The sequence below is a fragment of the Arachis ipaensis genome, chromosome B01 (genome assembly GCF_000816755.2).
Source record: "Arachis ipaensis cultivar K30076 chromosome B01, Araip1.1, whole genome shotgun sequence".
Taxonomy (NCBI): domain Eukaryota; kingdom Viridiplantae; phylum Streptophyta; class Magnoliopsida; order Fabales; family Fabaceae; genus Arachis; species Arachis ipaensis.
In genome coordinates, this window is record NC_029785.2 from 21,113,073 (window position 1) to 21,134,247 (window position 21,175).

General features: G+C 36.5%; 2 protein-coding genes across 5 annotated transcripts; both read right to left on the bottom strand.

The window, feature by feature from the left end:
* Positions 124-3,593, bottom strand: LOC107627223 (probable cadmium/zinc-transporting ATPase HMA1, chloroplastic). 3 transcript variants are annotated; one of them, XM_016330077.2, is made up of 5 exons: positions 2,771-3,589; positions 2,527-2,677; positions 2,229-2,413; positions 1,326-1,472; positions 124-397 (listed from the first exon to the last, which is right to left on the bottom strand). In XM_016330077.2, exons 1-5 carry the CDS (start codon positions 3,290-3,292, stop codon positions 176-178), a joined length of 1,227 nt encoding a protein of 408 aa, XP_016185563.1. In that variant the 5' UTR covers positions 3,293-3,589; the 3' UTR covers positions 124-175. The 3 variants fall into 3 exon arrangements, 2 of the variants coding, with proteins under 2 accessions (XP_016185563.1, XP_016185569.1); XR_002359384.1 differs by having other exon boundaries at positions 271-397; positions 1,326-1,459; positions 2,771-3,592; XM_016330083.2 differs by lacking the exon at positions 124-397 and having other exon boundaries at positions 1,323-1,459; positions 2,771-3,593.
* Positions 13,177-20,098, bottom strand: LOC107627237 (protein MRG1). Of its 2 annotated transcripts, XM_016330091.2 has the most exons (11): positions 19,656-20,098; positions 19,021-19,074; positions 18,804-18,817; positions 18,186-18,331; positions 16,955-16,990; positions 15,882-15,922; positions 15,424-15,525; positions 14,869-14,948; positions 14,584-14,753; positions 14,057-14,141; positions 13,177-13,481 (listed from the first exon to the last, which is right to left on the bottom strand). In XM_016330091.2, exons 1-11 carry the CDS (start codon positions 19,791-19,793, stop codon positions 13,391-13,393), a joined length of 957 nt encoding a protein of 318 aa, XP_016185577.1. In that variant the 5' UTR covers positions 19,794-20,098; the 3' UTR covers positions 13,177-13,390. The 2 variants fall into 2 exon arrangements, with proteins under 2 accessions (XP_016185577.1, XP_016185583.1); XM_016330097.2 differs by lacking the exon at positions 18,804-18,817.

The following is a 21,175-nucleotide window of genomic DNA, read 5'->3' on the forward strand; positions in this document are numbered from 1 at the left end:
TATAGTACAAAATTGCATTTTTAGTATTTTATTAATTTTAATTTTCAATCATATATTTAAATAAAGTAAAATAAATTGAACAAAAAGTTGCAATTCGTGAAGTTATTATTTTGTGAACCTAAAAATAAAAATAAAAGTTTAAAGTAAATCTCGATTCCAAAATCGAAATTGGAATTTAGAATAAATGAATTAAGAACTTACCTGGTGTGCTAATGAAAGGCCACTTAAATAAAATTGGCCCAATAACGGCAATTGCAACTGATAATACCACAACTACTTTGCTGTAACGTTCACCAAATTCATCCAACCATCTTTGAAGTTTTGGTTTATTCAACTGTGCTTCTTCAGTCAATTGCACAATTCGGTTTAGGGTTGATTCGTTCCATGTCTTTGTTACCTGTGATCAATTTTGTATTTTGTGGTAAGCTCCCAACAAAAGCACATTTTTAAAAAGCATAGACAGGAGGTAACAATTCAGAAACATGCTGAATCTTGCTTAAATTGTGATTACTAACAAGCTAACACTTGCAAACTAACTTCACAATGTCTTAACAGTTGAATTCATGGATAAGATTAGATGAACTAGATTGATCACGCTATCCTTAAGCTCAATCATGTCAAACTCAACACTAGATCACCAAAATATCCATTGTACTACTAATAATAAAGGAATCAAGTTCCACGTTCAACATATTGCAATCCTTAATAACTGCCTGACAAACCTCCACCACTAACTCCTCTAGTCCCTAGTGCCACCTGGCTACTTCATAACTAGCGGTCTACCAGAACATTACAGTTAGCTTCTCAAGATGAACTATAAAGATTATTTTCTATTAAGAAAAAGTAAACAAACATTATAACTTGTAAGAAAACTAAAATATTTTCTTTTCACTGAAAGAAAAGACTAAGATATTTACAACCACAGCCACCTTCTTGTTACCGCAGATTCCCACCCATTAATTCATTAATCTACCAGTTTGACCTTCTTGTCACACCTTTGATATCCATCATGATCATTCCCAGTCACCCACCAAAAGTACCATCACCCAGCCCAAGCTACTGCTACAGCCACTAACTTGTATATATTAAAAAAAGGCAGCCCGGTGCACAAGCATCACAGGATCCGAGGAACAGTAACACCCAAACAGTGTAATTAGGCAGGTTAACTGATAATTGAATCAGAAGCTGATTCGACAACTTGAATCAGTGACATTGAAGTTACATGGAGACAACTCAACAGTTGTTCCAAGGCTTCCCTTCACTACCTTGTATATATATATAAACCTACTGAAATATGCAACATTATCATAAAAAATTGAACATACCTTTACAATTATCCTCCCATCTAAGTTCCTTGCACCACCAGGTATCCTGTCTCCAATTTTGGCCTCCAATGGTTTGATTTCCCCTGTCAAGTGCTCGATGGTAATTGTAGCATTGCCTTGGAAAACTTCACAATCTACAGGCACAGACTAATCACAATACCATCCCCATTATACTTCAATAGTCTGATGTATAAGACTTGAGACTCCAAATTGTGCATGAATGAGTCTGTATCATGCATGAAAAATGTTCTCCTTGATGTTTGTATGAAAATACTAATGGACTAACAGCGGGACCGGAAATGTTCTCTATAAAAGAAAAACAGAGAAGAGCGAGACAAGAAATTGCAAAGGACTAACAGAATTACTGTTCTCTATGAGTAAATTTTGAAAAAGACCCTTCCAAAATAAAATATATATGGATAATCTACTGTATTTTTCATATAATAATAATATGTGTGATATTTAAATAAAAAATAAAAATAAAAACCTTCATAATCATCCACATGCTGTTTGAATGATAGTAATGTCCTTAGACTAACTATTAAGGCCATTAAAGCCATTCATCCTACCCAAAATTATTTATGCCTCTTAATTTGAAGAACAGTAAAACACACACTTATAGGTACACTTGTTACTGTAGAGAAAGATAAGCTGAAGGCAATTAAGTTTTAACTCCGTTCACTCTTTAATTCTTCTATCTTTGGATATCAACTGTATTGTTACATTATTAATTCAGTTTGGGCTTATTAAGTAAAAAACCAAACACACCAGGTTTCACTATATATTAAAATCCCAGAAATTCTTAAGAACTCCAGCCGTTGGTTGCAGGTATAATTATATTTTCCAATTCAAACTTCAAAATTAATGCAAGGCAGGTAAGCAATAGATTCTATCATAACTTACCTCACCAGCACCAACAAGGATATATGATCCTACAGTTACATCATGCACAGGAACACTCTTGTACGCCAAGTTGAATGTATTAGGAAGCTTATCACCACTGGTGTCAAGAACAAGCGCAAACTCAGGATGATTCTCTTTCAACTCTTTAACATCGATCATCGACCGTCCCGTGAAGTACTCCTCAGCTGAAGAAACAATTCACTCAAACAAATCAATCTCGTTCCATAGTAACCAAATCTCACTTCCGAAAAACAAGTTTGAGCATATAATGTTAGTTCGAATTTCCAAAATAGCTCACCTATATGCGCGAGATTGAACATGGCAAGAAGCAACCCTCCTTCCAAAGAGTTCCCCATAAAAACAGACGCAAAAGCAGCCATCGCCATTAGTACATGGATGTTCACTTTTCCACTGCTAAGTTCAATTAGAGCATCCAGGGAAGCCGAAACCTAAAGAAAGAAAGAAAGACAAGAAAGAATTAAACAGGGAAAAGAGAAGAGAAAGAAAACGGAGTGAGAGGATTTTGGTTGATTGTTGCGTACCCCAACCAAAGGAAATCCAAGGATGATGAGGGAGTGTTGGAAGCGCTTAACGAGAGGCTTTGGCAAAGTGTGAGGGCAAATGGCAGCTGCCACGAATAAAGCTGTGGAGAAGCAGCAAAGATGCAAGTGCTCCCTTAAGAAATCGGCCAAGTCCATCCACCTCGTGGCTTTCGCGAACCCGATGATCGCTCGTTGTGGTCCCGTGAGGTTAGCGCTGTCGATGGCATGATGCGCGTGGTGGTGGTGGTGGTGGTGGTGATGGTGATGGTCGTGCTCGTGCTCGTGCTCGTGGTGGTTATGATCGCTGTGGCTGTGATGGTGGTGGTTAGCGTTGGAGTGAGCGAGGCAGCGGAGGCGATGGTGACGGAGAGGGAGGCATTTAGGTGAATAATAGAAGGGTTTGATTGGAAGTGGGGGAGGGTGAAGAGGGAGGAGCTTGGAGGATCGAGTTCTGGTGGGTGTTTTGTAAGAAAGTAGTGATTGGAGCTTGGAAGAAGGGATCGTGTAAGGAATTGATTCCATGTTGTGCTAGGGAACTTGGAAACTAGAGGAAGTTCAGGCCATCGAGGGGGTTCGAAGGGACTGGGGAGTGGTTTATGGCGGAGTGATTGTTAGTTTGTTGTTGTTGGTGGTGGTGGTTTGGGCCTTCAGAATTGAGGGGTAGTGCAGTGGTGGGTGGATGTGAGTGAAAATGAACCATTCAGTTCGTCGTCATGCCAATGCCATCCTCACCACATAGTGTGCCCATTCCAAGACGCCCGGCACGCGCCTCGTGGGGCCGTCGGAGCTAAATTTGTCTCTTTGTGGTTTGGGCAGGGCCGTAGGGGGTGCCCTTTTTTACCACGAGCACTAAGATGTGGGATTTTTTTTAAAAATATATAAAGAACTCATTTTTAGTTAATCATAAGTTAATTTATGAATACATATAGAGTCTTTCCACTTTTTAATTTAGATATGGAAGGAAGAATGGTGTAAGACATCGTTATGAAGTGTATGGGTGCTTTACGCAGTTATGGTGTCAAGAGCAAATCGGACCCTCCGATTTGTGTTTAAAAAATAAAAAAAAAAATTGCATTACACAAATCGGACCGTCCGATTTGTATTTTAAACAATTAAAAAAAATTTAATAATGAAATCGGACCATCCGATTTTTGTTTTCAAAATAAAAAAAAATTAAAAGTACAAATCGGACCCTCTGATTTTCCTTCCCACACAAATCGGACCATCCGATTTGTGTTCATAATTTTTTTAACAAAGAAATGAAATCGGACAGTCCGATTTCTTCACTTTATGATTCAAAAAAAAATTATCCCACATTCATGTCTAGCACCATCCCACCTCCATACCCATGCACAACACACACACAGTTTGCATATCCAAAAAAATGAGTCGAGTCTTTCTCTATTATTTATCTTATTATAAGTGCAAATGATATAATATAAACATGTTTCGCTTACAATGTCAATCAAATAAGTAACAAAATTTTATACAAATATATCATTTGCTCTTGAAATATGAGTATAAATTATTTTAAACGTATCTCGTTGTAATGCGCGTTTAAGGTTTAAAGTTTATGAACGTATCTTGTTTGCACTATCTTTTTATTCTCTTGTAATATTCTTTTAAAATGGCTACTGGTGAGTATAATTTTTTTTGTTGGATATCCTCGAAGGGACTACTGATGAGTATATTGTTGTGAGTGTTTATCCAAATTCAACTCTAGGAAAAAAATGAAAAAGGGTTCTATTTGAATGCCCCAACCCGATATTGTTTTAGACTCGACATTTTGATACCCTTCACGTGCTGAAGAACTTAATATTGATAAATATAGGATCATTCGATCAGAAATAGATTAGGAATCTTAGGTACAAGCTTCTTGCAGTATTGGACAACTGATAATTTAGAATTAAGATTTTCTAGCTTGTAAGTGATAAATAATTATGTGCACACGATATTCGATGTACATGAAATATCAAGTTTGGAAAGGTTGCATTTCTCATTGATGTAATCAGAATTTATACAGCCTTGGTATTACACCAGAATGCAACAGAGTAGGAGATATACATGCGGTCAAAGCTATACAAGAGCTATAGTTAAGGAACTAAGTAAACTGATATACAACAAGATAAAGCTATTTACAAGGAGATAACAATGTGATAATATATTTAGTTGCTGTAGAATAGGAGACTGCCGTTAATACCCCCTACAAGCTCATGGTCGTGGAAGAACATGCAGCTTGGATCGGAGCTCGCAAAACCGTGATGTTCCTATGGCTTTAGTAAAAATATCGGCTCGTTGATCAGCTGAGTGCACATAACGAATAACAATATCACCTGCATCAACTTGGTCCTTCACAAAGTGATAATCTATTTTTATATGCTTGGACTTATTGTGGATGACCGGATTAGAGCTGAGAAAAATGGCACTAATATTGTCACAGAGTAACATAGGAGCTGTAGCAGTAGAGAGATGAAGTTCACGCAGAAGCTCACGAAGCCAATCCAATTCAGTGGTAGCAAAAGCTATGGCACGGTACTCAGCTTCAGTGCTAGAACGGGCAACCACTTTCTGTTTTCGGGAGGACCAACTGATGAGATTACCACCAAGAAAAATAGCAAAGCCATGTTGAGACTTGCAATCAGCAATGTCACTAGCCTACCCGACATCGAAAAAAGGAACAAGATGATGATCCTTGGAAGGATAAAGAGTGAGACCATAGTCAAGAGTACCACTTAAGTATCTTAGAATCCTTTTAATTGGTTTCCAATGAATTTCAGTAGGAGAATGCATGAACTGACAAACACAGTTAACAACATAATAAATTTCAGGACGGGAAATAGTGCATACTGAAGAGCACCAACAATACTACGATACAAGTGAGGGTCACCAAGAAGATCACCAATCTGAGTAAGTCGTGAGCCGGGTTCAGCTGGGGAGGAGATGGAGTTGGCTGTGGTCATCTTGGAGCGGTCGAGAATGTCACGGATATATTTGGTTTGGAGAGGAAAAGAGAGGTAGGAGATCTAGTGACTTCAATACCAAGAAAGTAATAAAGATCACCTAGATCTTTGAGGGAGAAGGTTTGATTGAGGTTGGAAATGAAAGTGGTGATGAAAGAGGGAGAGTTTCCTGTGATAATGAGATCATCAACATAGACAAGAATATAAGTAGTGATTCCATTGAGGTGATAGACAAAGAGAGAGGTATCGGAGTAGCAAGAACGGAAGCCATGAGTAAGTAGAAAGCCTTTCAGCTTATTGAACCAAGCCCGGGGAGCCTGTTTGAGGCCATAGAGAGCCTTGTGTAGTTTACAGACATGTAGTAGGTGGGTAGGATCAACAAAATCATTTGGTTGCTCCATGTAAACAACTTCACCAAGATCACTATTCAAGAAAGCATTATTAATGTATAGTTGTCGAAGGGACCATCCATGAAACAGGGCAATACTAAGAACCAGGCAAGCAGTAGTTTGACAGACCATAGGACTAAAAGTGTCAAAGAAGTCCACACCTTCCTCTTGATGAAAACATCTGAAAATAAGCCGAGCTTTGTACCGTTCAATAGATCCATCAGATTTTTGTTTGACCATGTAGACCCACTTACAGCTGACAACATTAGTATTACCGGACTTTGGAACAAGAGTTCATGTCCCATTAATCATAAGAGCATTATATTCAGGCTGCATAGCGGTTTGCCAATGAGGATATTTTGAGGCATGAGCGAATATTTTGGGCTCAAGAAGGGATGAGGGAAGGTGAAGAGGAGGACTTTTTGTGGCGGTGAAGAGTTTAGGTTTGAGTGAGTTGGTTTTGGCACGAGTAGTCATAGAGTGAGTAGAGGTGGAGGAAGAGCGATAATAAGATGGTGGAGGAGGTGGCAGAGGAAAAGGGGAGGGTGAATATGATGATGCTAATAACGAGGTAGGAGATGCGGAAGTGGGAGAAGATGGCTGGTCTGAGGTAGTCATAGAGGGGGAAGATGGAGTAGGTGAGGGAGTAAGAGTAGGGCTGTGTTGCGCAAAGGGTGAAGGGGGAGCTGACGGGGTAGGGGAGTAAGGAGCAGTCATAAGGTCAATGACATAAGGGAGGAGAATGCATGAGGGTGTGGAGGTGGAGGTAGTAGGTAAAGTAGAGGAGGTGAGGGCAGCGGAGTGAGAAAAAACACTCTCATTGAAGATCACGTGTCTAGTAATATATAGCCGAGAAGAAGAGATGTGTAGGCAACAATACCCCTTGTGCTTGGAGCTGTAACCCACAAAGAGATAAGGAAGATACCTGAATTCTAATTTATTGTTATTGTAGGGTCGGATATAAGAATAACACAAACACCCGAAGGTTTTGAGGAATTTATAATCTGGAATTTTGTGGTAGAGAAGTTGGTATGTTGATTTATTTTGTAATGTGGGGGTGATGGTATGATTAGACAAATAGACAGCGGTGTGAAAGGCTTCTTCCCAAAAGGAGAGAGCTAAAGAAGCTTGAGCAAGTAGGGTGAGACCCTTTTCAACCATGGTGCGATTTCGACGTTCAATTGCACCATTTTGGGCCTGAGTGTGTGGGCATGAGACACGATGGATTATTCCTAAATTTTCAACAAATGTAGACACATTTCTATATTCACCTCCCCAATCAGTTTGTAGTTTTTTTTATTTTAGTGTCAAATTGTGTTTCGATCATCTTTTTGAATTTCTCAAAGATAGAGAATACTTGTGATTTGGATGATAAAAAGTAGATCCATAAGTATTTTATATGATCATCTAGAAAGAGAACAAAGTATCGACAACAAGAATTAGAGAGAGTAGGAGATGACCAAACATCAAAATAAATTAATTCAAATGGCTTTGCACTAGCAACATGACAAACTTGGAGAGGGGTTCTGTGGCTCTTGCTAAATTGACAAAGCTCACAAACATCTGGAATACATTTATTTGAAACAGGAAGTTGAAAATCATGAACTAATTACTGAAGAAGGGCAAAGTGAAGGTGAGCCAGACGCTTATGCCATCCTTCCAGTGATGTCTTTTCTCCAAGGTAAGCTTGAGGAGATGAAGAGGAAGTGATGGAGAGACGGTATAGCCCATTATCCACGTGACCTGGGAGAAGGGTTTGACCTTGTGGGGTCTTAACAATACAACGGTCAGGATGGAATTCAACAAATATGTCATTTTCTTTGGTCAATTGGGAAATGCTAAGAAGATTCTTTGTAATGTGGGGCACGACAAGGACATTAAACAATTTTAGAGGGGAAGGAGAAGCAGGCAAAATACAAGACCTAAAATGACTGATGGGAAGAGACATACCATTCCCTGCTGTGAGGGAGTCGTTGCCATCATAGTCATCATGGCTGGATAGATTTTGAACTTGGTTAATGACGTGGTGACTTACCCCCGAGTCAAGAAACCAATCCGGATCAACGATGCTGGAGGGAGATGCAAATAGGGCTTCTGGTTTCTTGTTGTTGTGGTAGTTGCTGGTGTTGCGAGAGTTGTGGTTAGAGCTGTTGTTGTTGTTGCGCCTGTTGTTGTTGCTACGAGGCTTGCTACGAGAGGGATACAAGTTGAAGTTGCCACGGTTGTAGCAGTCCCTTCCAATGTGCCCCAGTTTTTCACAAATCTGGCAAAACAATATCGGAGGAGTGGTGGCAGATTGAGAAGGCTGAGGTTGAGAGTTAGGATTAAGGTTCAGAGATGAGAAGGATTGAGTAATATTGGCGGATGGGGAGGGTAAAGGAAGAAGGCCAGAGTGGGAATGACCCAGGGTAGTCTCTTCACGCAAAAGGGTTGCAATAAATTTGGTGAGAGGGAGAGAAAATTGGAGCAGGCCATAGGAGGTTCAAAAATTATTATAGGACGAGGCAAGGCCTTTAAGGATGAAATTCTTCTTGAACTATGTAGCCACATTCAGCAAGGGAATCGGCTAGCTTTCTCTTTTGTGCAATATAATCAATCATGGTTAATGATCCTTTTTGCAAATCTTGAAGAGAGATTTTGAGATAATCAGCTCTAGCACTTGATTGAGCATCAAACAACTCCTCTAGAGCAATCCAAGTGCTGCGAGAGGTTTCACAGGCAATGACATAAGCAAGAACATTCTCTGAGCTGTGCGAATGAAGCCAAAGGAGAACAAGTTTGTCCTGTTTCTTCCATGTAGCATGCGCAGGGTTTGGAACAGGTGTGGGGGAAGGTTTTTCAGTCGTTGGTGCAGGGATTATGTGGGTGGGAGGGATTGTGTCTTGGTAAATTAATGAGTCAAGATCAAAACCTTCGAGAGCAGGAAGCATTGTTTTGCACCAGAGGTAGTAATTTTCATGGTTGAGTTTAATAGGAAGGGTGGGAAAATTCATTGAGGTAGAATTGTTTGATGCAGAGAGAAGAAGATTATTCAACGACATGTTGTTTGGATCTGTTGGGGGTTAGCCAATAGGGCTCTGATACCATATCAAGTTTGGAAAGGTTGCATTTCTCATTGATGTGATCAGAATTTATACAGCCTTGGTATTACACCAGAATGCAACAAAGTAGGAGATATGCATGCGGTCAAAGCTATACAAGAGCTATAGTTAAGGAACTAAGTAAACTAATATACAACAAGATAAAGCTATTTACAAGGAGATAACAATGTGATAATATAGTTAGTTGCTGTAGAATAGGAGACTGCCATTAATATGGAAAAATCCTAGCCTGGAGTTGTACACTGAGGCCAACGAGATTGGTGGCAGTGGTGCTGGCCCATCCACTTTTGCACAGCTAAATCCACCAATAGCAGCACCTCCTTTGTATTACACTACTTCAAGTGAACATATGAAGGAGGATTCTGAGTCAGATGAGGATTACATCACTGACAGATGCTTCCACCAGCATTTCGACAAAGGACGAGTTTGTTATCGAGAGACCATTGGAATGCAGGTTTCTTTTACCCGCACCACTTTTCGTATTAAACCTATCTACTATCCCTTGCCACTATCACACATTGGATCTTGATGTAATGCAGGAGGATCCACTGTGTGGCATTGGGGATGGAATGGAGGATTGTAACCTAGGATATCACGGTGATAAGTGGCATGATTATGCCTTTTATCCAAGCTAATCTTTTTGTTTTCATTCCGATGTTACAAAATTTCATATAATAGAGTTATTATTTCAAGCCTTCTTACCGAAAAATATGGATGAAAAATCATAAGGCAATTACAAAGATACACAACAACTAAGAAGAGACGTATAACATGCTCCCTAAGTTGTTGCAAGCCTTGTAGCAATGCCACTTAGGGACAATTGCTGATATCTAGGCTATCCCCTTTGATGGAGATTTGGTGGACCGCGATTCAAACCAATTTGATAAGGTTTTTTGACATTCCTGTCATGTGTTAAGACTTTCAAGCACTACAAACACTTTGTCTTTGTCGGCAACACTCATTTGTATGGAAAATATGAAAAGCCTTTGCTAATGACCATTGCACAAGATGGTAATTGGAACATTTACCCCGATTAGATTCGTGATTGTGGAGTTTGTATCAACTGAGTCTTGGTCTTTTCCCTGAAGAATTTGAGGTAATAAGTTACCCCACAACAAGGCCTACTTGTAATCTCTCACAGGTCTCAGGCTATTCGTGCACTCTTAATGCTAAAGATAGCAGATGATGTCCACTAAGTGCTCACCATTGTATTGTATCTGTCACATGGTGTCCAATTTCATAAACCTCTCCAAGCCAAACTAGGGAGAACGGTACATGAGCGCTTTGGCTATAGCATTGCGATGTTGGCAGAATGTATGGTCACATGACCACCAACTTGATTGAGTGTATCAACACCGTTTTGAGAGAACTTGATACCTACCTGTTGTAGCGATCATGCAAGCCACTTATGAGAAATTGCAACAATTGTAGATTCGAAAGGGTTAGGAGGCACAAGCCTAACTTGCAATCAGCCATCAGTTTTCACAATGCCTCCTCGCAGTCGTGGAGAAGAGTATTGAATCACGACCTAAAATGCAAGTGACACACTATGATTGGAGATTGTTGGTATTTAGTGTGGAAGATCTTGAACTACTTGAGGGCTCGAGTAATACTTTATACTGTGTTCGCCTCAATTCTTGAGTGTATGACTATGGTCTATTCCAAGCATTGCATTTTTCATATCGACCTGTAATTTCTGCATGTGCAGTGACGAGCATTGAGTGGGGTAAGTATGTTAACCTTGTATATATGATAGAATCTGTGTTCAAGGTGTATGATGTGGAGTTTTCACCAACTCTGGATAAGAAGTTATAGCCAGAGTGGCATGGCAAATAGCTACGACTTAATCCATCCATGCCACGATCAATCAAGGACAAACTGATATCCATAAGGGTTAGGAATGAGATGGATCTAGTTGAGCATTAGAAGAAATGGTATGGGTTGTGTAGGCAAGTGTGATACATACATTAATGGAAAGGCAGGGATATCTCTCCCACTAGGTCTCCACTTAGGAAACCTATGGTATATCTAATTTGTGGTATATCTAATTGGTGAGAAAAAGTGATAAAGTGGATAGATAAAATAAGAAGACAATAAATTCAAATTGAAAATGGATAGAAGATAAAGTGATTTTCATTCATTCAATTTTAATTTATCTGAAACTATGGTGTGGACAAGTGAGGTTGAATGAGTCCATTTCTTGTTACATCAATAAATTATATAGATGATAGAGTAGTTTCTTTTGTATTTAATTTCAATCTATGTCTTGTTTTATATTTTCAATTTCAGTTTATCTTTTTCATTTAATTTCAATCCTTGTCTTTTTGTTTATCATCAGTTTCATATCATTTTATATTAGATTTTATGTTTTTGATTTAGTGTTTATCCTTCTTGTTTATCATTAGCTTTTTGTCATAATGATACGTGCTTCAAATCGTGACATGACTGTAGCCGGCAGACAGAAATTAAATGGAGTAAAAATCACTTTTTGGTTTCGTGATAAAATCTTGGTATAGACGAGTGAGGTTGAACAAGTCTCTCTCGTACATAGAAGGTAGAGTAATTTCCTTCCGTTCAATTTCAATTTATTCCAAACAATGATGTGGATAGGTGAGATTGAGTGAGTCTCTTTGTTGTTACATCAAAAAATTTATATAGAAGGTAGAGTGATTTCTTTTGTATTTAACCTCGATCTATCTCTTCTATTTTCAATTTTCAATTTTAATTTATCTTTTCATTCAATTTCAATCATTGTCTTCTTGTTTATCCTCATATTCTTATAAAAAGGATGCCTCTGGCGATGTCTATAGTATCCTGCTAAGTCACACTATATAGAGATCTGTAGGTCCATGATGGCATGACCAATCCCATGACAACTGCATGAAACTATCAAAACCTGCCAGAGGAAGTTATTAAATATGGGCAAGGCTATTCAACTTGTCCGTTATCAAGTATCCCTCGATCAACATCATAATATTTTCATGTGTACTAACACAGTGTCTCAAGATCTACATCAGGAGTGTGTTGTATCTTCTACCTAAGCCATGTAAGCTTGATAGAAAAACCTCCTTCCTAGTTTGTGATTGGACTTAAAATACTAACCCGCTTCGTTTTGTGATAGATTGGCAAGTTGGCAGGCTAGCCTGGTTTAAATCTTAAAAATATTAATTAAAATAATAAAAAATAATAATTAAAAAATAAATAAAAAAATTAAATTATAATACAATTTTTTACTATCTTCTAAATTTGTTACTTGAATATAATTATACAAAACAATATCCATCAATAAAATTATTTTATTTTAAGAAAGAAGTTATATCATTTGAGTATTATATTAGAGTCTAAAATAAAATAAATAAAGTTAATTTTAAAAAAAATAATATAAAATAAAACAAATATATTTAAAAATTATATGATTATTAATTTTTATAGTACTAATCACTCTTTTATTTAAAAAAAAAATAATAATATTTAACCTGGCAGTTGGTCTACCCGCCCACCAAAACCCGCAGCAGAGTGGGTTTGACAGGTTTTTCTCTTTTGAAGGGTTCAAAGTCCTAGCTCGCTTGCCTTTATTGGTGGGTTCGGTGGGTTCGATTTAACGAATTCGACTTATTTTGCCACCCCCTCTTATCTCCAAGCAACTCCTCCACCTTGCCACCCCCTTTTATCTCCAAGCAACTCCTCCACCCAATCCCAAGTGGACGCGGCGGTGGGTCTGAAAATCCCTCATGCAACCACCCAGGGGATCTCCACCTCCGATTTCTTAAAAATGGTTTTTGTCGTTTTTATTTATTTATTTATTTTTTTGGATTGGTGTTTAAATTTTGTCGGCAAGATTTTCTGTATTTACTCCATTTTATCTTTTACGGGACACAAATATAAAGTAACCATTCTAAAGACTAAAGGGATTTATCACTTAACCAACCGAACAAAAAACGAAGATAATGAGGTCATAAGTTTCACAAGACGTGAGCCATCGATAGTTCATTAACACATTGTAAGCTTGAATAATCAAAGAATGGATTAGACTCTAGTCAATATTGTTACAACAACAATCGAGTTTCTCCCAAGGATTTTTCAGGGAAAATATGCTATTTGTATATGCCAATTGATCATTCATATTACAACAGATGAGAAAGACTTCAATTTAACTTAGCAAAAAGCTTCTCAGTCATCCTTGCCTTTGCCTTTTCCTTCGGATACTTTGGCACCATCATATGCTGACAGAAAGAAAGTACTCTGATTCTTTTGCAAAAACCTGCAACGAATTTAATCAGGCCAAAACTAAAGATAGAAGCATACATAATTTGGATCTCCATGTATAATTGGAAGTAGTGGAACTTTTGCAAGTTACAAAAAAGTAGTGGAACCATAACGAAATAATTGGAACATTTGCAACAACAAATTTTCAAGTATAACGGCAAGAGACCCCTGGTGCCAAAAACAAAAATACCAAGGTGCACATTTAACAAATAGAAATTGAAATCGACTCTATTTTTTGCGCAGAAATTCACTTTTTCATAGCACAATCATCACAAGCTTCTAAGAAAGGTAAAGACGACAAAAGTGTAACTGGTTGTCATTGTTTACGCTAGGAGCAATATAAAGCAGAAACCTTATCCCTTATCCCACAAAGTGAGCTTGACTAAATAAATCAAATTACATTGTAGTGTTCTATTCTATATCATATTCACTTTTACTCTAGGAGCACTGGAACAATAGTGTGCTATGAATTATTGAGAACACTTCAATGAGAGATATCAATAAAGAATTAAGGATTCGGAACAATATTATCTAGAATATGAGCAAAATGAGGTAGGTTTCAGTTTATACTTGAGAAAGTCGAGTAGTTTCTGCTGCAAGCGAGTCATCGTTTCCTCTTCAATGTTCACATACGCCAAAAGCTCAGGTAACTTAACTGCAAGCATCACAAAATATATGATCGTCTTTCACTTTGCAGAACAAAGGATAAAATATTTCATCAGGGTTTGTTGATCATAGTCACAGGTCAGGTACAGGGGTCAAATGCTACAGCAAAAAAGGCCTCCTACCAATATTCCATCATTGCAATGGCTGGAAATAATAACAATAACATAGAAATATCTTGCAACATCAAAGTTCAGATCACAAGGAAATCCAATGGTTAGTAAGCATATAACAAATCTAGATTATATTCTTGCACCTATGCAGGAGGCCCTAACCTTCAAGAGATGTTCATAAATAAATCTCAAGCATTCATCTATTACTAAATTGAAAGAACTCATTAAAGGGAAGTGTCCCAAAACATGAAAAGAATTCTAGCGTGTGTGTACATTGTGTCCTCCTTTTCCAGCATAAATTATGCGTAAAGTAAAACATACCAAAGAGGCGCAATAAATGTTCAGCTCCATATATGGTTGACGGAGAGACCTCATTTGCAACAACTTCACTATATTGCTTGCGTTCTCTTTTGTATAAGAGCATTGTAGGCAAAGATTTATCGAAATAACACCTTATTCCTTTCAAAATTTCACCAATAGAATCAGCCCCCCTGTATCACAGAGACATATTGTACATGACTTCATCATTAATATATAGCACGTCGAAAGTTTACAGCTATTCACAGAGGATTAGTATAAATTTTCTATTAATAACTAATCTCTTACATGCCATCCTTCTTTGTCTTGTATTCAAGGAACTTTGTTAGAATCTCATCCACAGTTGGCGAACGGGGGAGTTTTACAAGCTGCAGGGACAGGCATCAGTAAATCAACACTTGGTGTACTAGTTCAAGCGTTTTAAAACAGGTTATATATTGAAAGTGATAAGTAAGCAATAAGTATTTAGACAAAATTCTAAACACAGTATTACAACAAAAACAATGCCATCAATTACATAAGATGAAAACAAAAGCTCAAAAATGCAAGATAGAGGATTTAAGAGGTGTAAATATATCTCATTATAATGCAACCTTAAAATTTCAGTGTAATAATCCTCTTATTTAGCTATTTGCACAGAAATCTAATAAATCATATTATTTTCGTTGAAATGTTGAATAAAAAAGCATCATAGAAAAAGACTCGAGAACCAATCAGATTGGAATATTGGGGTAATGAATCCTGAAAAATTGAAAGCAGATTTGTACTAGTAGTAATAAACTTCACAAGGAAGATGCATTAAATCTAACCCGGCTGAAGTGTATTTTAGATGTTTCCATATACCTTATCCTGCTGAGTAACATACTCCCAATCATCAACAAGTTGTTTCTTCAATGTTGCAGGAATTTGAATCTTGACAAGCTTTTCAACTGTCACGCTTCCCTTCTATTGATTAGAAAACCAAGCTTAGCAGAAGATTTTCAATTAAGACTTAAAGAGAAAGTGACAAAAGAAATTCCAATAATCCAATTAAACACCAAACAAACAAGAAGATAAATATCAAAGAAATGAAGAGTAAAACACGAAATCTGAATTTCTTCCCACTTATACTACTTTTTGTTTCAGCCTTGCACCATGGAAACACATTAAATTTATTGTGCTATTTTGTCTTTCCATATGCAATATAAAATGAATTAGCAAGGAACATCTAATTTGTAGAATTGTGGAAATTCCAGGATATTAGAATAAAAGAACATGCAAGCAATGCAATCAATGCAATTACACCAAAATATACACCAGACCTCAGCTCCTGAATCAGTTTTTCGTTTCTTCCCTTTTGGTACTGCACAGAATTTGACATATAAGATATATTAGTCATGCAAGCAGAAATAAGACTAGCCTTAAATTCAACAAATCAACAACAATGTGTTCAAACAAGGAGAGAATATTAGAGACTCAACTTGTTTGTTATTACCAGTTTCAAAGCAGATATCAATAAAAATGAAGACTACAAAGGTGCTTATTGTGTTGTGCTTTATTATAAACAAACTTGTCTCCTAAACAGGCTGTCATAGCCCTCTTCTAACCATCCTATAGGCTATAATAATTTTTCCTACTAACTAGCTAACTATAATTCCACTCTACTAATGGCTATTAATTATTGGTTTAATTTCTATCAACAGATTAGATTATTCATGTAGTATATAACAAGAAAGAAAACTGAATCAGGTTTTCTTTTTGCAGTAGGATATATATATATATTATATTCAAAAACAGAGTAGAACTTTAAAGTAAAATTAAAATAAATAAATAAATAAAAGAAACCCTGAAACTACATTTTTGCCGAAAATGCTCCAAGTTTATTTCATGAAACAATGCTTATTTAGTATTTATGGAATCTAATCTAGGGTCAGTTTGGATTGGCTTTTGAAGACAGTGCTTAAATTTTTCATCTTTTTAAAAAAGATATTTTTTTTTACAGACAAAAATTATTTTACATTTGGATAGGTTTTTTAAAAAGAATTTTCAAGTATTAAAAACGTCTTTTGCTTCTGTTTTTTTTAAAAGCAAGGTATCATTAGCTTTTAGAAAAAGCAAATAATTTGTTTTTTTTTTCTAATAAAAGTACTTTTTTTAAAAGATGTATCCAAACAGGTTTTAAATTGAATAAAAGTACTTTATTTTTTAAGAAAAGTACTTTTTTAATTCAAAAAAGCCAATCCAAACTAGCACTAATATCTTATCTCCAAGGCACAGTAAGAATTGAGCCTTAGACCTTAGTTATAATAATAATAATAATTTAGAAACGAACAGATATGCTAAAAAATAAATTAAAACAAAATGAAGAGTTAAGGTTAAGGTTAATGAATAATACCGTTATTCTTGATGTCTTCTTTATCCACTTTTGCATCTACAGAATCCAAATTAAATGCAAAATTATCATGCTAACAATATGAAGTATCGAGATATAATATTTCCAAGTCCAAGAGTTGAGGTAAATGAGCAGAATAATGATCTGGTGCCTGTGAAATTGTGTACACATCTTGTGAAGTATCTATAAAAGGTTTGACATCAACAAATAGAATAACATATTATTTAAGTCTTCCATATCAATTTCAAAATCTTGTTTAAAAAAGAAAAGTGATTTGGTGCTTATAACAAAGCCAAATTCACTCTTTGCATATTCAGAACATGCTAATATGATTCCCATTTCCCACTTGCTTCTTACGTGCTAGTATCTGACTGACCCATTTTCTCAAACTCTTCATTTTTAAAGCTTCATAACCATTTCCGAATAAAAACCCAGTTGTGTTCAAAAAAATATAATTGACTAATATTTCCAGAAATCAGTTGACAATATCCCATATATATATGAGAACCATATTATTCATAACTACTTAAGAACCTTTTCAAAACTAATGGAAAAATTCTAACATTTTGGATCAGGCTTTTGGTATCTTCAGATAATGTTGAGTTTGATGTACTAGTTTTGACTTTCTAGCCACCAAGCTTAGCAGTTTGGCTTGACCATAGAAACAAAGATTCTATGGCAATTCTTGGTTTCTGTAGTAGTTTGATGCATTTGATAGGACAGGAAGTTTAGGGTTTTTTTAATGATTCCTTTTCCACTATTGATTTTATTTGGGATAGGACTACCCAATAAGGTTTAGGGTTTACTTAAGGATGTTCCTCTAGTTGATATTCAAAGGGATTGGCATGTGCTGTTCTATATTTTATCATCTTTTGTACATTTTCTTCTCCTTAGTCCTTAATAAAATTTCTTTTTCAATAAATATGAAAAAGGAATTCAAGAGTCAAGACAATACCTAGCCTGCCTTCTCTTGCAATCCAAACTACCAAAAAATACAAACAAAAGGGAAAATAAATGCCTTAAGGTGCCCAGTACACCTTTGTAGCTTATGTGTTAGATGCAATAAAGGAGCCTTAAATGAAATGATATTCAAAAAATGAACACATAATTCCATATTTTCAGAATATGGGGATGTCAGACCTACTTGCTAAAAGAGATTCATCACAAAGGCAAACAAAAGCTCCAGGAAACTGTCACAATAAATCAATGCCATTTCAAAGAGACAATTACTTACCCATAGAACTTTTGGCCTTTGCTTGATTTGAACGACCAGACTTAACATTCTTGTCTATGCTTTGTTTTTTGTCTAGAGCTTGCTGTTTCTGGACATTCTCTTCAGTGTGTTTCATCAAACGATCCTCACCTACCCATTCGTCCCAACTGTTGGAAATATATTGAGAGCGTCATAATAATGAGTATGTTAACTTCTTAAAAGCCATAATTCTCATTTTTAGCAAGCATTTATGGGGAAACAAGCAACAATCAAGAAAGCTGTGTTTAACACCTATAGATCAATCATTACAAAGGCCCTACATATAGATTGTCAAATAACTTTTATTAACTAACAAGTACCTTATACACCACTTTCATTTAGACTTAAGCCAACTTTGAAAAATTGGCAAATGTCAACTAATGCTTCTTACTTAATACAACATCAGAGCCTTAGCAGGAGTCAGCTAGCACTTCTTAATAATTTGTTACTAGTTTATCATATTAGAAAAACATGAACAAAGATAATGATTTAAAACACATTGTGTACTGAAACTTTGGAGCATCATCATTGATGCCACTTGTACCTCTATTTTTTTAACTCTGAACTTAAAATGAAACAAAAGAAAGATAGGATACTCACTTTTTATTCCATCCCTGCAAAATAGAAAACAGTAATGCAACCAAAAGTCAATAGCAAATCAAGGTATCACTTTAAACTTTCACATTTTAAGTTATTTAAGATTTCAAATTTGCCAAGTTAAACAACATCTTTAAAAAGCAAAGCTATTCATACTCATGAAGTGAAGTAATTCATACGAAAATGACGAGTACTGAAACCAAGATGTAACAGAACTTACAAGGTAGTGAACAAAGTATCTCCATTCCTTCTTTCGGATCTCAGTCTTTTGCACCTGATGGTCAAACATGCACTAAATTATGTCAAAATGACCAAAATCTTTGCATTAAGTGCATGCATGTAGAGTGTAGAAAGACAAGACATCAACTCAAAGAAACCCTAAATTAACTCACAATTCAGCATCTTAATGCAATGTCGTATTCTCTAGTCTCAAATGAAAAAGAGAAGTGAGAATACTTATCCGTTACCAGCAGCAAACATTTACAATTAAACATTAAAAAAATACTTACTAAAACATTATTACTACTATACAATTATGATGGTGATAAAATCGCCACTAGAACTTCATAAATTATAAATGCAAAACCGCCAAGACCTTAGAAGAAGCTTTATCCTTCAAGAGAAAAAAAAAGTGTAATTCACAATTCAGTGAAGGCAATGAGAATGGACCATTTTACAGACACAACAAACAAATCCCCAACGGTGAAAAAAGCCTTGTGCGGAAATATAAGCAGTGAGCGACAACAAAGTCCTGTGAAAACGGAAATCGAGAAAAACGACAGCGTATTTGAAATTGGAAATTCACCAATAAAATAAAATAAAATAAAAGAGGATGAAATGAAAAGTTTGAAGTGCCTTGGCTTCGTAGATTCGAGGGCCATGGTAGGCGAGGACTCTCTCGCCCTCGGAGTAAAGGCTGGAATTTGCGGGCTGAACGTCGCCGGCGGAGGCGTCGCCGGAGGTGGCGGAATCGTCCTTGGACGAATTTCCCATCGTCGGAGTGCGGAGAGAGAAGGGCAAGTAACTGGGCGGGAAGAGACGCACTATTACAGAACAAAACCACTCGCTCGACCAATTGATTAATAAGGCAGTTTTAGTCTTGGTTGAAGGGTTTTTTTGTTTTCCTTTTTTTTCACTTCATTTTCTTTTTGCCTTTGTCTTCACTTTGGTTTGGATCACTTGTTCCTAGCTAGCAAGTAGCAACGCTAGTGAAACATTATTTCGTAATCGTAGAATTCGTAGGGATGCATGTGGTTATTTTTCAAAAGGACCTAAACACCAAATTTGTTCCCGTCGGCTTTATAACTTTTATTTCTGATAAATTTGTTTTTCTAACGAAATGAAATTGATAGTTTAATCATTAAATTTGAGTAAACTATTATTTTTATCTATAAAAAATTTAAATGCTGATAGATTTATCTATAAAATAATAGAAATTATATTCATAAAAAATAGATTTTATACGATAAAATTATTTAAATTCTAAAAATTATTTAAAAATTTTAAATTATCCTTCTTCTAATATTAATTTTTCCCATCCCTTATTCCCAATCTCTATTCCCATTGCAAATATGGTAAGCAAAACAATTAATTCCTAATATCATAGAAGATTGAAGGAAGTCGTATTGGGAGTGACCGTTGCTATTGCCATCGAGCAAGGAAAGAAGAGTGAGAGAAGCCTGAAACCGAGAAAGTGAGAGAGAACGACAAAATGCAACGAGAGAAAAGAAAGGGTATGTTGTCGCCGCCGAAGCTTTCCTCGGAGTCGCTGCTATTAGAGCTGCCACCGGAGGAGGATTTTGTCGTTGCCGTCGTAGTTGGAGGCACAGAGAACGAAGAGAGAGAGAGAGAGCTCAGGTTAGCTAGAGTGATAGATGGAGGAGGAATTGTTCCGCCACCACTGTACCTGCTGTTACTATCGACGAAGCTTATCGCTAGAGGCACTGTCCTTGCTAATGGCTCTAACCTTGACGGCCACAACATCACTATCAACGAGCGTCAGTACCATGGCGATTGCGGAAGTGATGGCCATGGCTTTAAAAGTGGAAGAGGTCGTAGATATGGTGGTGGTGGATTTGGTTATGGTTTTATGGTGTTGCTATGGTTCTATCTAATTTTTAACCTCTAAATCTGGTTGTTTGTTGGGAGGATGGTGGTGGTAAGGAGAAGGAGGCGACAGCAGTGATGGTTGTGATGACAGTAACACTGACGATTGTTGTAGATGTGGATGAGAGTTAGAGAAAAAGAATTTTAGTGGTGATAAATCCATAAAGGGAGTTAAAGATTAGAATGTGATAGATTAGGCTAAAAAAAAGTAATTTAGAATTATTTTTTAGGATTTTGAATAGTTTTGTTATACAAAACCCATATTTTAT

Bases quoted from the DNA above. Each gene is read 5' to 3' on its own strand.
- LOC107627223 (XM_016330077.2), bottom strand. From the start codon at position 3,292: ATGGAATCAATTCCTTACACGATCCCTTCTTCCAAGCTCCAATCACTA. The intron at 1,473-2,228 runs GTAAGTTATGAT...TATTGTGATTAG, and splicing joins TCCTTGTTGGTGCTGGTGAG to TCTGTGCCTGTAGATTGTGA. The intron at 398-1,325 runs GTATGTTCAATT...AATTGATCACAG, and splicing joins ATGGGAGGATAATTGTAAAG to GTAACAAAGACATGGAACGA.
- LOC107627237 (XM_016330091.2), bottom strand. From the start codon at position 19,793: ATGGGAAATTCGTCCAAGGACGATTCCGCCACCTCCGGCGACGCCTCC. The intron at 19,075-19,655 runs GCACTTCAAACT...TTTGACCATCAG, and splicing joins CTCGAATCTACGAAGCCAAG to GTGCAAAAGACTGAGATCCG. The intron at 15,923-16,954 runs GTATTATTCATT...AATTCTGTGCAG, and splicing joins AGAAGACATCAAGAATAACG to TACCAAAAGGGAAGAAACGA.